Below are 14,213 nucleotides of genomic sequence, written 5' to 3' on the forward strand. Positions count from 1 at the left end.
TTTATGGAAGGCAGATCCTGCTTGACGAACCTGATCTCCTTCTACGACCAAGTGACGCGCTGGGTGGACGAGGGAAAGGCTGTGGATGTGGTCTACCTTGACTTCAGCAAGGCTTTTGACACCGTCTCCCACAGCATTCTCCTCAAGAAACTGGCTGCTCTTGGCTTGGACTGGCGCACGCTTCGTTGGGTTAGAAACTGGCTGGATAGCCGGGCCCAAAGAGTCGTGGTAAATGGAGTCAAGTCCAGTTGGAGGCCAGTCACTAGTGGCGTCCCCCAGGGCTTGGTGCTGGGGCCGGTCCTCTTTAATATCTTCATCAATGATCTGGACGAGGGCATTGAGTGCACCCTCAGTAAGTTTGCAGATGACACCAAGTTAGGTGCGTGTGTCGATCTGCTCGAGGGTAGGAAGGCTCTGCAGGAGGATCTGGATAGGCTGCACCGATGGGCTGAGGTCAACTGCATGAAGTTCAACAAGGCCAAGTGCCGGGTCCTGCACCTGGGGCGCAACAACCCCAAGCAGAGCTACAGGCTGGGAGACGAGTGGTTGGAGAGCTGCCAGGCAGAGAAGGACCTGGGAGTGATGGTGGACAGTCGGCTGAATATGAGCCAGCAGTGTGCTCAGGTGGCCAAGAAGGCCAACGGCATCCTGGCTTGTATCAGAAACAGTGTGACCAGCAGGGCTAGGGAGGTGATCGTCCCCCTGTACTCGGCTCTGGTGAGGCCGCACCTCGAGTACTGTGTTCAGTTTTGGGCCCCTCGCTACAAGAAGGACATCGAGGTGCTTGAGCGGTTCCAGAGAAGGGCGACGAAGCTGGTGAGGGGCCTGGAGAACAAGTCCTACGAGGAGCGGCTGAGGGAGCTGGGCTTGTTCAGCCTGGAGAAGAGGAGGCTCAGGGGTGACCTTATTGCTCTCTACAGGTACCTTAAAGGAGGCTGTAGTGAGGTGGGGGTTGGCCTGTTCTCCCACGTGCCTGGTGACAGGACGAGGGGGAATGGGCTAAAGTTGCGCCAGGGGAGTTTTAGGTTAGATCTTAGGAAGAGCTTCTTTACTGAAGGGGTTGTGAGGCACTGGAACAGGCTGCCCAGGGAGGTGGTGGAGTCACCATCCCTGGAAGTCTTCAAAAGATGTTTAGATGTAGAGCTTAGGGATATGGTTTAGTGGGGACTGTTAGTGTTAGGTTAGAGGTTGGACTCGATGATCTTGAGGTCTCTTCCAACCTAGAAATTCTGTGATTCTGTGATTCTGTGAGGTATTTTTAATATCATAGACCATGGGAAGCACACTGTAGTTGTTGTTAGTTTACTACTTAAGTAATTGTTCTTCATAACTTAGCTGCAAGGTAGTTCAGCATATGTTGTTACCTACATATTGGGGCAGGAGAGGGAAAGTGTGAGAGTAAATAATTTATGCAACTTTGTAAAGGGAAACAAAATGAGGCAGTGATGTCGCTATGATTAGAACTGAAGAATTCACAGCTTGTTTGAGGTTTGAGTGGTTAGGCCATGTTTATGGTGACAATGAGTGTCAATTTTATGTTGCATTAGTCAAGTATATTGTAAATCACCTGAAACACTGAACTATGCATACAGACTGTCATTGTGACTTGGATGCCCCTGTGAATTTGCCTGTTCCCCCTATGCACCCATTGCCTATTTCCTGTTATGGCTATTTTTGATGGTATATCTTGAATTAATATGATCTCTCAGTGGTAGACACTGTCTCTTACACATGGCACAAATTTTCTAGGCTGCATGTTACCTATAGTTTGCTAAAATCATCCTGGCATATCTGGTAAAACTTGTCCATTTAAATAATAGCTTCACTTTCCAATCTTGCTGCATAGTGTTACCATGTTCCAGTAATTATGTTCCAGTTTCACCTTGGTCCAATTGTTTCAGACTCTTTAAGCAAATGTTTCATATTAATCCCTTCTCTGATTGTAGAGTTATTCACCATTGAACTAGCAAGTCTCCTGCTATGTTCAAAATAATGCTCAGGCCTTCAAGCACAGAGCTTTAAATTCCTTTCCATCCAGTCTGCTACAGTGGAAAGAGGTGTGAGCACTGGAAAACTAGGCATTTCCTGATCTGTTTAACAGACAGGAGGATAAAAGGAAGAAGTAAAAATTGGCTTCTGACATCACAAGTTCTAACTACTAGCTTCCTTCTGTGATGTGATTTGTTTGACAGTTGCTTATTAAAGAATATTGAAACAATCTTAGATTTAGGGTATATAGATATATTTAGGGATATAGAGATTTTTGGGATTTTGTGTACTGCATTACATAAGATTTTTGAGCTATATCACTGAGAAATTGTGATACTACAAACTTGTAGAGAAATTCATACAGAAGTTATAGAAAGTGTAAGTTCTCTGAGACCAGAGATAAACTCTAAAAGAAACATGAATGTAGACTTTTTTTAGCTTCCAACTTCCTATTAAAACTATAAAACTTCCATTAAGAAATCAAGTAAAACAAGGCAACAAAAGAAAAGAAAGAAGAAGGAAAAACAGTCAAAGGTGTTTGCTTTAAAATTACATTGCAGTTTTGATTTGATGACTTGGCACTGCTGTGCAAAATAACATTTTTCAGTCTCATTTTTTTTCTTGCAGAATGACATTGGTACCTCAGGGCAGGTTTAAAGGACACTGAGGATGATGTATTCTGATTGACAATGAACACAGCTAGTTGATAAACCAGGAAGGACTGGCCATCAAGTCAATGAAAATGTATTTTTAGATTCATACAAATTAAGCTTTTATTCTTTCCTTCAGAATCCTTTTCTCTTCCCCATGCAGTACACTTGGACGTACCAGGTATGTGTACCCTTACAGTTTCACATGACAACAGATTCAGAAGATACACTCTGAATTTCACCTACCATTCTGATGCCATTCTCAAAAGCCTGACGTGCTAGAGAAGCAGGTCCATCCACAGTCTTACCGTCGTCATCAGGCCCCCAGCTGGCACTGTAGATGTGGATGTGCTGGGGATTCAGGCTCAGAGACTTTGCTTCTACCATGTCTGTCACATCTCCATCCAGCATCCGTACACCTTCAGGATGAAACACACAATGAACAGGACAAACAAATTCAAAATGCTTTTTTTTTTTTTTTTTTTTTCTTCCCAGTGAGAACTGTTGTGTAGGTTTTTGGAATGAATGATCATAAGGATTTCTAGTGTGGAAAAAAATCTCTTTGAATATATTTTTCTCCAATGAAAAAAAAAAAATTCCATATAAAAAATACAGAAAGGAAATAGTATTACAGTCTTTCTTTCAGTTTTAAAAGCTATCTACTTAGTTTATCCACTGTACAACTTTCAAACCTTAGCATCAAATTTTTATGCTGAAAACTTCTTTTAAAAGAACTTGAATAGTGAAATGTTTGTGTGTTTCACTTGAAGATACAGTATATGATTTTATTTCTCCTTATATACAGCTGTGAAACTGCAGCATTCAATCTGAGACCTTTACAGTCCTACATATGCTAATAGGCATAAAAAATAGGATCTCTATTGACAGGTAAACATGGAAATGAATATTCCTTCATTTTATGAGGCTGAAAAGAAAACACTGGGAAGAAAGCTCATGTGTGCAGATACGTAAGTACACATAGTAGCAAGGCAACGTTAGGAAGTCACTATCAAATATTCAAGGTACCACATTATTCAACCTGAAACTACAATATTGTGAACATTCTCCTCTACGAAGAAGCTTTTGTATGGTACAGTCTGAATTTTTTGTGCTAAAAAAATCTATTCACATGGATTTTGACAAGACAATGTGCCAGCCCTTCTAAAGTGAATGGTATTATTATATTTTAAGATCAGTAGAATAAGTAAGGCTTAAAACTGGTAACTAAAGAAACTTTTGACTATGATTTTGACTGAAGTTAAGCCCTAACTGAGAAAAGCACCATAACCAGTCTTAGCCTAAATAGGGAAGAGCACCTTCATACAGCTAGTGTGACATTTGATCAAAGAGATATTAAATATTACACCATAATCAGCATATAACTGTAAAGAGTAATGATCACTTCCACAATTAACTAGTTTGAAGCTTTTTCCCCTTTAAAAGACAACTGCTATTTTAAAGCCAAATTTACATATTTTAATTACAGACATATTCTACTTTGGTCATGAGTTCAGACTGCAGTAACTTGAGTGTTTACCAAGACCTTAACTTTCAATTAACAAAAGGCATAGGGGCTGCTTTGTTGATAGAGGGTCTTTTTTTTTTTTGTCTTTTTTTTTTTTCTCTCTCACTCTAATTGACTCAAAAATGAAAAGTGATCATATTTCTAAGTTCACACAAAAGCTGCTCGTGTTTTGTGAGATAATAAACTTGTCCAAACAGTGATCTCACTATGAACTTTACTTTATAAAAAAGCCATTAAAACAACTTTAGGAATCTCAGGTTTTATTTTTCTTCCTCAGCATAATCTCAGAAAATTAATGATGGGTGGAAGCTATGTTCCCATTTCTTTCAAACACATTAAAATATACTTCATTCTAAATAAAGACAATAAAAGGTACACCACATTTGAAATAAGGAAGATAAGACTTCCCTTTATGTTTCTGTGACTATGTAGCAAGCCTAAATTATACAGCATTCACCTGGTGAGCAGTAACTCCTAATGCTGCCATGGCATTTGAAATAATTTATACTAGTTTTCTTAGGTGATGGCGAAGTGGTCAAAAAAGCTATATAGACAAGGTCGTGCCTTAGGTCTTGCTCAGTTCTGCCAACAAATGACAGACATGTTTCAAGTGTAACTTTGATCAATGGGTGGCTCATTAGCTATTAAAAAAACTTTTCCTTCTCTTTTTCTCTCTCTCCCCTCCATTTCTTCTTCTTCTTCTTCTTCTTCTTCTTCTTCTTCTTCTTCTTCTACCCTCCCTGCAGCCCCCAAAAATCTGGAGGAGTTCATTTTGCCAATCACAGAACCTCCAAACTGCTTTTGGCACGTGGTGATAGCACAACAAAAGCTGTCCAGAAGGCAATTAGCAGACTGTGTTTCCAGACTGTTCCACCTAAGACTTTAGAGCTCTGTAAACTTTTTCCAATATTTTCAGTAAGTGCCAAAATGTAAGTGGCATTTTAGTCAGAACAAACTTTCAGCAAATCACAGGAAACATGCAAAACTGAGCTGAAAGAAAGTTTTCTTCTAAAATGTTTGTTTTTAATCAGAATCTGACTTAAGCTTAAAGAAACAGCTGAACTAATTCCTCGTCAGCTGAAGACAATCTACATCTGTTGTGCTGTAACTCAGTGTAACTGTTTTCCCGTCAGGATTCCAGCCCAGCCAAGTAACTAAGCACCCAAATCCCTGCAGATGCTTTGCAACTTCCACAACCAGTCTGCAGCAATAACAACAGGCTAACCATCCCTTCCTATGAAAAGCCCCACGTGCTCTGTAGGTGGTAATTTGTTATATGTGAATATTATGGAGGGTCACACATTTAAAAAAAAAATCTACCCCTTTTGTGCATTGGCTTGTCTTTTAATGAAAGGGGCCTGTGGCTGAGCTAAGCACAAACTACAGACACATTGCATATTTTTTTTACAAGAAGCATCCCACAACCTATAAAAGAATTGAAGGTCCAAATTGTATTTTTTTTTCTCATATTTTTGTATCTGTGGATAAAGTCCCCACTCATACCATTTTAAGAGAAGCTTTGGACTTTTAAAGGATCTTCTTTTTGACGTGCTTTGTGGTTAGAGATTCTTAAGTGTGTGGAAATGAATCAAGGAGAGCAAATACATTTAGATGAAAAGTGACCATTACTGGTGGATAACTTGTTAATGACTTTTTATCACAGAGGTCGTTAATTGGATTTGCTCAGCTGCCAGTATTTGATGGAATATTGATGGAAAGGATTTATTTTTCCCTTTGCTTTATTTTCTTGCTATCTTTTATGTCTCTACAGATGCAGCAACTCCCATTTTGATTTGAGGTAAGGAATACTCATCTTGGCAGAACAAATTCAACATCACCACTGGCTAGTGCTACTCTGTGTAAAAAAAAATATAACTATGTTATCTTGACTCTAATTTCTTCTCGAAACAGGTCAAAGGAGGGTCTTTAAATCCTTGGGAAATAAGTGAGCTGAACACTAGTTCAGCATAATATGATTCAACATTTTTACACTCCATCTGGCCTGTGGAGAGGGAACACAACCGCTGCATATTCACATGTGTAGCTTATGGCTTTTCTGAGGGAAGGAAGAGAGGCAGGCCAAATACAGGACGGCAGCTAAACTCGTACATATAGGCACCTAGTGGAAGGGAAAACTCAACCTCCCTTCTCAACATTCTGAAACTCCCTCTGGTCTCTGATTTTCTGCAGATGGTCTGCTGAGGCCTTATTTTCAAATGCCAATGATTTTTAAAAACAGTACTGCCACTATAGTATTTTTTTGTCTCTCTTTAAAGAATTATTTTCGTTCTCACCGTGGAGTGAATGCTCCACAACATTATTGGGCCAAACAGAGAGAATAAAATTTTTACTCAAGTTAGAACAATGAAATTTCTTGAAGTCTACTATATTCTTAGCACAAAATAAGTGAACACATTATGAAAAAGACACACAGTTTTTGCTCTTCACAGAAATTGAGTTCATACCACGTCCTTCTGAAACATTTTATACTATATTTAGAAAAAACTGTGATTCTGCTAATATGCCTGTTGTTGTTGTTTCTCTAAAATACTGTCATTGGACAATCCTAATGGTGAATAAATAATAGCCCATTAAGAAGCCACTGTTAATAATGGAGAGCTTCCCAAGCACATGCCCAGGCTGTCGCAGGCTGTGTGAATATCCAACTCACAAGTTAAACTTTTACTCCAGAAGTCACCTTTTATTTTTATTATTTCACTAACTCTCCTCAGATGCTGGTTTGAATGCAGTAAATCTGTTCATAGCTGCTACTACATGATTGAATGCCATGCCAACATGAGACAATCTGTTCATCTGCCACAAACTCACTTGGCCAGTTCAAATTTTTTAAAGCCTTCTGACAGGGTAACTTCGTGCAGGAAGGCTATCTGTTCATCTGCATCACCCTAGCCATATGTTAGATTAGGTATTGTCTACCCTCTTGAAGCCATCAGGAAAACAGAAAGGTGCCATTAGGTTTCCATTGTGTGCTTTGGCTAATTTGAAATGCAGTTGTGATCACATTTGATTTGAATCAAACTTTTACCATTGCAGTAGAGAAGAGATACAGTATTATTAATTGTGGAAACAGCCCCAGCCCTGTCTGCTTGTATTTTTTAACTGTCCTCTACTGTGTATTTAGGTAAACACATTTCTGTTTTCACAAAGAGGCTCTATTTTAGATCAGTAAATCAACAGTTAATAAGTTTGAGCTGTAGGTCTTTGTACTGAAAGCCAATATACCAATATCATGTTTTCATCAAAAATACAGGAAGCAACCTTACTTGAAGCATTACAATCTGGCTCAGGCAGGCTACAGCCTAGAAGACATGTAGATGACATCTTGGCAGTCTTTTCCAGTTGCCAAAGGTATTGACCAGCCATTGGTTAAGAATTGATAGAATTGGAACCTCTTGGCTGAACAGAGCAAAAAAGTATTAACAGATTTCACACTTTAGACAATAATCTGACTGGTCACAGGGATCAAAAGAAGATTCTCTCCAACCACAGCCAAACAACACAACAAAGGTTTAAGTTTTCACATTGTTTTATTTTAGAGTGACATGCAAATATGTGTACTTTTACTTCTGATTTATCAAAGCTCATTACTTGGAGCTCTCAATCTGCAAGAAAACCCAGATGTCAAAATTCTAGGTTTTGTATTTTCATGGAAGGTCTCACTTCCTATGCTCCTGTGTGTATTGAGAGGCAGTGTTCCCAGGAGCACTGGAGAAGTGTCACCACAGACAAACTCCTTCAGTACTGGTCTTTAACTACCCTAACACTGTGATTTCCTTGTTAACACAGCTAAGTTTGTTACCCATACAAATCTCCTTCTCTTGTTGAGAAAGGTCTGCATGTGGCATTTAGCACAAATGGCTCTTTGGTGACTTTGGTGACTTTTTTTTTTTTTTTTTTTTTTTTTTTTTTTGTGGTGGGAGATTGTTTCACATACCTCCAATCTTGGCATTAAAGGCGATTCCCACTGTGCAGTGTGAGTTGTTTGCAGTGGCTGCCACTTCTCCAGCACAACGGGTTCCATGCCTAGAGTCAGACAAACATTTTTTCAAGTAAGCACAGACTGTTGGGATTTACAGGCATTGGCTTTGCTCATCCTCAGGTGCTAAAAGTGCAACTATCCACAATGTCCTGCACTATTTAATGACCCATAGTAATTTATACTCACATTACAATATTCCTCTGAATGCATTCTAATATTATTATTACAATCATCTTAACCTGCTCTTGACAGGGTTTCTAGCTATAATAAACAAACATGATTTGTAGCAAAGACATAAAAAGATGATACATAATTCCCTGTAACAGAAAGAACTCTTGGACACCAATTCTTAATTTTGAACCAATACTTAGGTTATAGACAGAATTTTTGTCCTGCATTCTCCAACAATCTCCTCATGTTGCTAGCATGTATATTACTATACAGCATCCAGTGAGCACCCTCAGTAGCCATAGCATGAGGCACACTTTTCCATGAAGATGAGACTGTTACAATGTCCGTACTGCTCTTCACAGCCGTGCCTAAGACATAAGTCAGGTATGCTCAAAGCTGCCATATAGGCATGTTCTGGTCTTGTCTTGGTCTAACCCTGCAAGCCTGGTGTCTTGCCAGGACCTGAAAAACCAGCTGGCAGCGTAGTTGATCTATGCACAAGATCTAGTGCCTGGCAGTTGGGCTGCAGATGTAGCATCTTAACAAACTGCTGAAGGTGAATGCAAAACCTCTGGTGATTGCTTACACCCCTCCTCACTGTGCAAGGCTAGAGTGGGATGTCTTGGCTAAACCTGATCCATGCTCTCTACAGTATGATGGTGGTCATTCATATGGCCGCTATGGTAGGAAAGCTGTCCCTGCTTTTTGAGACTTTTGCCTGCAATATGGGCTTCACAAGGTGATTTCCATGAGTAAGTTTTCCCTCATCCTTGTGCAATTAACCATCCCCATTGCATAAATGTGACACAACCAACAAGGAACAGACAGAGAACTTTAGATAAAGAGTTTCAGACCAGACAGGAAAAAAGATGGGAAGTTTATGAGATGAAGACAGATAACGTGGCTTGGGTAGACACAAAGTAAGAAGTTTAAAAAGTCAATGCAAAAAATTGATAACAACATGGCTAGCACTTCAGAAGAGGCGAAGTGAAGTCAGTTGTGTACACAGGCACTCTTCTGCTAGTGGTGGTTGACAGACTGCTTACATAGACATCTGGAGTACATGGGTGTTTTTGAGCTAAGGTTGACGCCCACATTACAGACAAGAATCACAGTTGCTTTCTCTTGGTACAGCTTGTTTTCAGTAGAGTCATTCCTTATTTCCATATTATTAGCGTAACTTTTTCCCCTTAACCTTTCGAGACATTTAGATGAGAAACACTATGACAACTTGTTTGGAATGGCTTAATGTAAATCAAGAACAACAACCAAGAGACATGACTAGGAATTAAAAAGAGGATACAAAAAAAGAAGCAATAGAAGTGATCAGCACTAACCTGTTAGAATTTCAAACAAGACAATTCAATTTAATTCAATTTATCAGGTAAGTTATATATATTTATTCTATGATGAAAGTGTAATCTTTAGTTACAAAACCTAAGTGACAAGTTACATGTTGATGAATCCTAATGCTGGATTAAGGTTTCACAACTCTATGTATATCTTGTCAAATCTCTTCTTATTAATCTGTTCACAATTCATCATCTAGTTGCCAAACTTGACCAGAGGCTTTTTTTAAGATTTAATTTGAAGTTTCTTTTTCATATGAAGCCTAATTTTCAAGCCTGATTTTCTTCATTTTAAGAAGGCTGGTCTAACTGAAAATGTTACAGCAATTATTGTAGATAACTAGCAATAGGACTAGAGGGAATGGCCTCAAGTTGTGCCAGAGGAGGTTTAGGTTAGAAATTAGGAGACATTTATTCTCAGAAAGAGTGGTCAGACATTGTAATGTGTTGCCCAGGAAGTGGTGGAGTCACTGTCCCTGGGGGTGTTTAAGGAATGGTTGGATGTGGTACTCAGAGACATGGTTTAGTGGGCAATATTGACAGTAGGTGGACCAGATGACCTTGGAGGTCTTTTCCAACCTTAATGATTCTACGATTCTATTATTGAATTATTTTCAAAAATCTGAAGTCAATTTTGGAATCACAGATAAAAATGAGTTTTAAAAAGATCCTTGTTCATTTTCAAGTATTTTCAAATAACATTCAAATAGCGCTTCAAATATTGTTCAAATAACGTATTTGAAGCAGTGCCCATCTAAAATGAATGCAAATGTAAAGGAAAATGTTGTTCTTAAGAGTTGCCTTCAAGACACATGATTCCCAAACTTTCTCTTCCTACTTTATGACTTTGTTAGGTCTCACAGGTAAGTTTAGACGTGTTACAACTCAGATATCAAAGCAGAGATTACTATAATCACTCACATCACTCTGATGCATATGTTTTATTAACAAATTGCAGCCTGCGTGGTGATATGCAGGCTGAGATGCTGCTTCCCAAAGAGAGGCTGTGTAGGCAAGGTACCCTCCTGGGTGCCAAGATTGGGAAAAGCATGAAATGGCAGTTATGTGAGGAAGGTTTTTCAGCTGAGAAAGGGGTCAGGTAAAGCCTCCCCCTTGAGGGAATGCTGCCTGAAAAGAAATGGAAGAAACAGCTTGAGTTTCTCTGTGGTTCACAGAAGAGTACATGGACACCTGCTGCCTTGTTAATCATATCTACTGAGCACCAACAAAAGCTTAGATTTCCACTGGATCACCAAAAAGACCCTGTTCACTCCAGTGCCAGTTAATGTTTTGTAGATGGGACACAGAGGGCATGTGTGGTAGGTGTGGAGGGAGCAGAGCATAACTAACTGCCCCTTCAGCAACCCACAGTACCATGGGATTAAATGCAATGTGAAACCATACCACAAATTCCATCTGAAGTGGAAGTGGCTGCAGTGGTAAGCATACTTCTAACTTCTGTAAGAAGTAGCCAAGGCTTTAAGTGTGGCATGGAGTTATGATGACATATACTTATTGAATTAAATAACAGTATGAAATTTCATGTAAATTTCTGGTAAAGCATATTCCAGAGAGAACTATATCTTTGGACAAATATGCAAGTTAAATTAACTTTGCTGTAACTTTGTCTTCTTCACACATTGGAAAATCCTTCTTTTTATCATATCTTTAGTATAGTAATGGTAAAAATTTATTTTGTAAGCAGATTTTATGTTAGACCCTTGCTTCTCTGCCAAGATTATTGCTAATTGCATTCCACATTTATAAGGGAAATGACAAAATTAAAAGTTGTTTTATTAATTTCAAGGTCATATGTATAAAATTGCATGTCTCACAATCAACTTCCCACTGTGTGAATTAATCATATATGCAACTCAATTTATTTTAATATGTTATCTTTTATGGATCCTTTAAGTAATATTTCAATTATGCTGCGAAATGAAAGACTTTCTAAAAATCTGCATATAATAAATTATGTTCTTTCTGCATTGCTTTTAGCTTTCTCTGTCCTAGGTTTTGCTTGAGGTCTACACTTTGGCACAGACCCTGAATTCTGCAATTAAAATTAGAAAAGCCTTCTCATTAATCGCTACAATAATTAATTAATTAGATAAACAAATATGATGACACTGATCCTTAAAATTAATTAGGTCTTCTTTTAAGCTATGAGAACTTCTATTGAGAATGAAATCCCCAAAATTTCAAATTACAGAAAGGTTATGGGGTAGCATGTTATAGGATTTAACCACTAATTAGATGTGAAACACCTAAGGTTCTTTCAAGCTAGCATTTTTTATGAATGTGTATATTTCAAAACATGGCAATCTCCTATCTTTGTGGAATGTCTGCATCACACACAACTTATTTAAAAAGTTGATGCAATCATAGAAGAAAGCATGACTACTCTTCTACAAAGGCCTATCTCAATAAACTTTAAGGGTTGATGCTTCATTTCACTGGTTCCCTTGACAGCTTATGTTGAAGGGAAATAAGTTCCCAGGCTATTAAACCACACTTTGAAGAGACACTCAGCTGAAAGGTTTTGCACTTGTCCTTTGTGTTAATGTCAGTGTGATGTAGTATCATGGAATAGAAACATGAAAGAATGCTTCATTACGAGACATTCTGCCCATCTACAAAGGGGTCTTCTACCTAGAGTATGTAAGAAAGAAAAGGAATGGAAGAAGAAGAGCTTTCTTTTGTTTGTTTCATAAGGAGAGACATGAAAAATTGCTATTCAGACAAGATTTGGGCTCAAGAGGCCATCAGATAAAAGACAGATGTCACAGGTATTATCTTCAAAAAAACAAAACAACAACAAAAAAAAGAAGCCACCTGTAGTTAGATGCTTATAAAGTTGGCTAACACCTCCTACCATAAAATCTATTTGTTATATGATTCTGATTAAGATTACATGCTTTAGATAATTCTTCCATTCAGGCAACTATGTAAAACTTTTTCAAAAATGTATATATTTTCACTTTTATCTGTGATAGACAGAACACAAAGAACCAAGGAAATATATAGGAAATTCAGATTGATTTTCGTCTCTTTTTATAAAGGGGAAATTTGTCAGTCAGTCACTAAACGCAATTCAGTAACATGTCAAAGACCTCTGCAAGAAGACCTTAGTAAAGACAAATTCTCTACCTTATGATGCCCTCACTATTACAGGGAGAACTTGAAATAAATTGACAAAGAGGTACACTTCTGTGAATAGATGTATGCCACTTTTTTATGCTGCATGCATGAATAGCGCTAGAGCACTAGTAGAGTAACGGGTCTTTTGATGGCTCTCTAAGAATAAGAGATAAGCAAGAGAAATGTAAAAGCTACACACTATACTGTTACACAATGTGACTTTTTTTTCATCACCAGATTTTCTCTGAGAGAGGAACAGGTCAATATTTCAGGCAAGGGATGAAAAGAGAACGGGTGTATGTTCTGTGATTAACTATCACTCCCCATCTCACCATAAGACACCTATCTTTAAATTATAAGTCTTGATTTGCGTTTGAAAAGAGGAGGAAGGTGTAAGGCACCAGGAACATCTTTAAGATAAAAGTTGATTAACAGCTTGCCTCTGAAAGTTTACAGTAAGCAAATACTCAGAGTTAGCCAAGATGGCTACCGGTAATTTGAAAATCCCTTTCCACATAAATTGGCTCTGCATTTCAGAGTCTCCATTTCTGACAGCTATTCACTGAACTCCACAAACACTCTGACCATGCATTTATTTGCTGTATTTTATTCTTCTGGAGTTCACCAAGTATTTCAGAACACAAAAAGCTCAGGGGACTAGAGGTTTTAAAGCCCTTCTGCTTTTCATGACACTAACATTACAGTCCAACCCACTTCAACCTGTCACCACTGAGTCTTTTCAAAATGGGAACTTATGGAAAAAAGAGTTTCAGAGAATTTCAATGCAAGCCCATCACAAACATCCCTGGACATAACATTATTTTACTGAAGTTTTCTAAGAGATATTTCTAAGAGTACAGGAATGAGTTTGTGAAGAAATAAAGAAATAAATAAAATAAAATAAAATAAAATAAAATAAAATAAAATAAAATAAAATAAAATAAACAAACAGTGGTTTGCTTCTTTCTATCAGGGGAAATGTTGACAGAAAACAGCATGTCTTTTGCAAGTTCTGTGCTGCACATACTATGACTGGATATCAAATAATTGTAAAATGTTAGAATAGATGGTCTAACAGTTTAGACAATGTAATGTAAATTTTAATGTGATGTGCTTGAATGGTTGCTCCTTTATTTTTGATAAAACAGCTTCCTTTCTCAGCATAATTACATAATAACCATATTACCTATGCATGGAATCTCAAGGGTGGAACATGTAATGTGAACTAAACATCAACCATTGACTAGTCAGAGATCTTCTCTTCTAGTTAACAAAATTCTAAACTTTACATGGAATATATTTGGAATGGAAATGGAAAATTACAGGATTAAATTAACTTTATTGGTGCAGCTTTATCCAAATCTGAAGTTTTTATCCAGTGAAGTTCT

General features: G+C 38.0%; 1 protein-coding gene across 2 annotated transcripts in view; it reads right to left on the minus strand.

Annotated features, from left to right (window-relative positions):
* PCSK5 (proprotein convertase subtilisin/kexin type 5) overlaps nt 1-14,213 on the minus strand; it is a 265,069-nt gene that overhangs the window by 152,786 nt on the left and 98,070 nt on the right. For both annotated transcript variants that reach the window (XM_038169846.2, XM_038169847.2), the window contains exons 6-7: nt 8,120-8,208; nt 2,886-3,058 (exon numbers count right to left, since the gene is read on the minus strand). In XM_038169846.2, the coding sequence (XP_038025774.1) occupies nt 2,886-3,058; nt 8,120-8,208 (262 nt within the window). The remainder of the gene's footprint in view (nt 1-2,885; nt 3,059-8,119; nt 8,209-14,213) is intronic.

The sequence above is a fragment of the Anas platyrhynchos genome, chromosome Z (assembly GCF_047663525.1).
Source record: "Anas platyrhynchos isolate ZD024472 breed Pekin duck chromosome Z, IASCAAS_PekinDuck_T2T, whole genome shotgun sequence".
Classification (NCBI taxonomy): domain Eukaryota; kingdom Metazoa; phylum Chordata; class Aves; order Anseriformes; family Anatidae; genus Anas; species Anas platyrhynchos.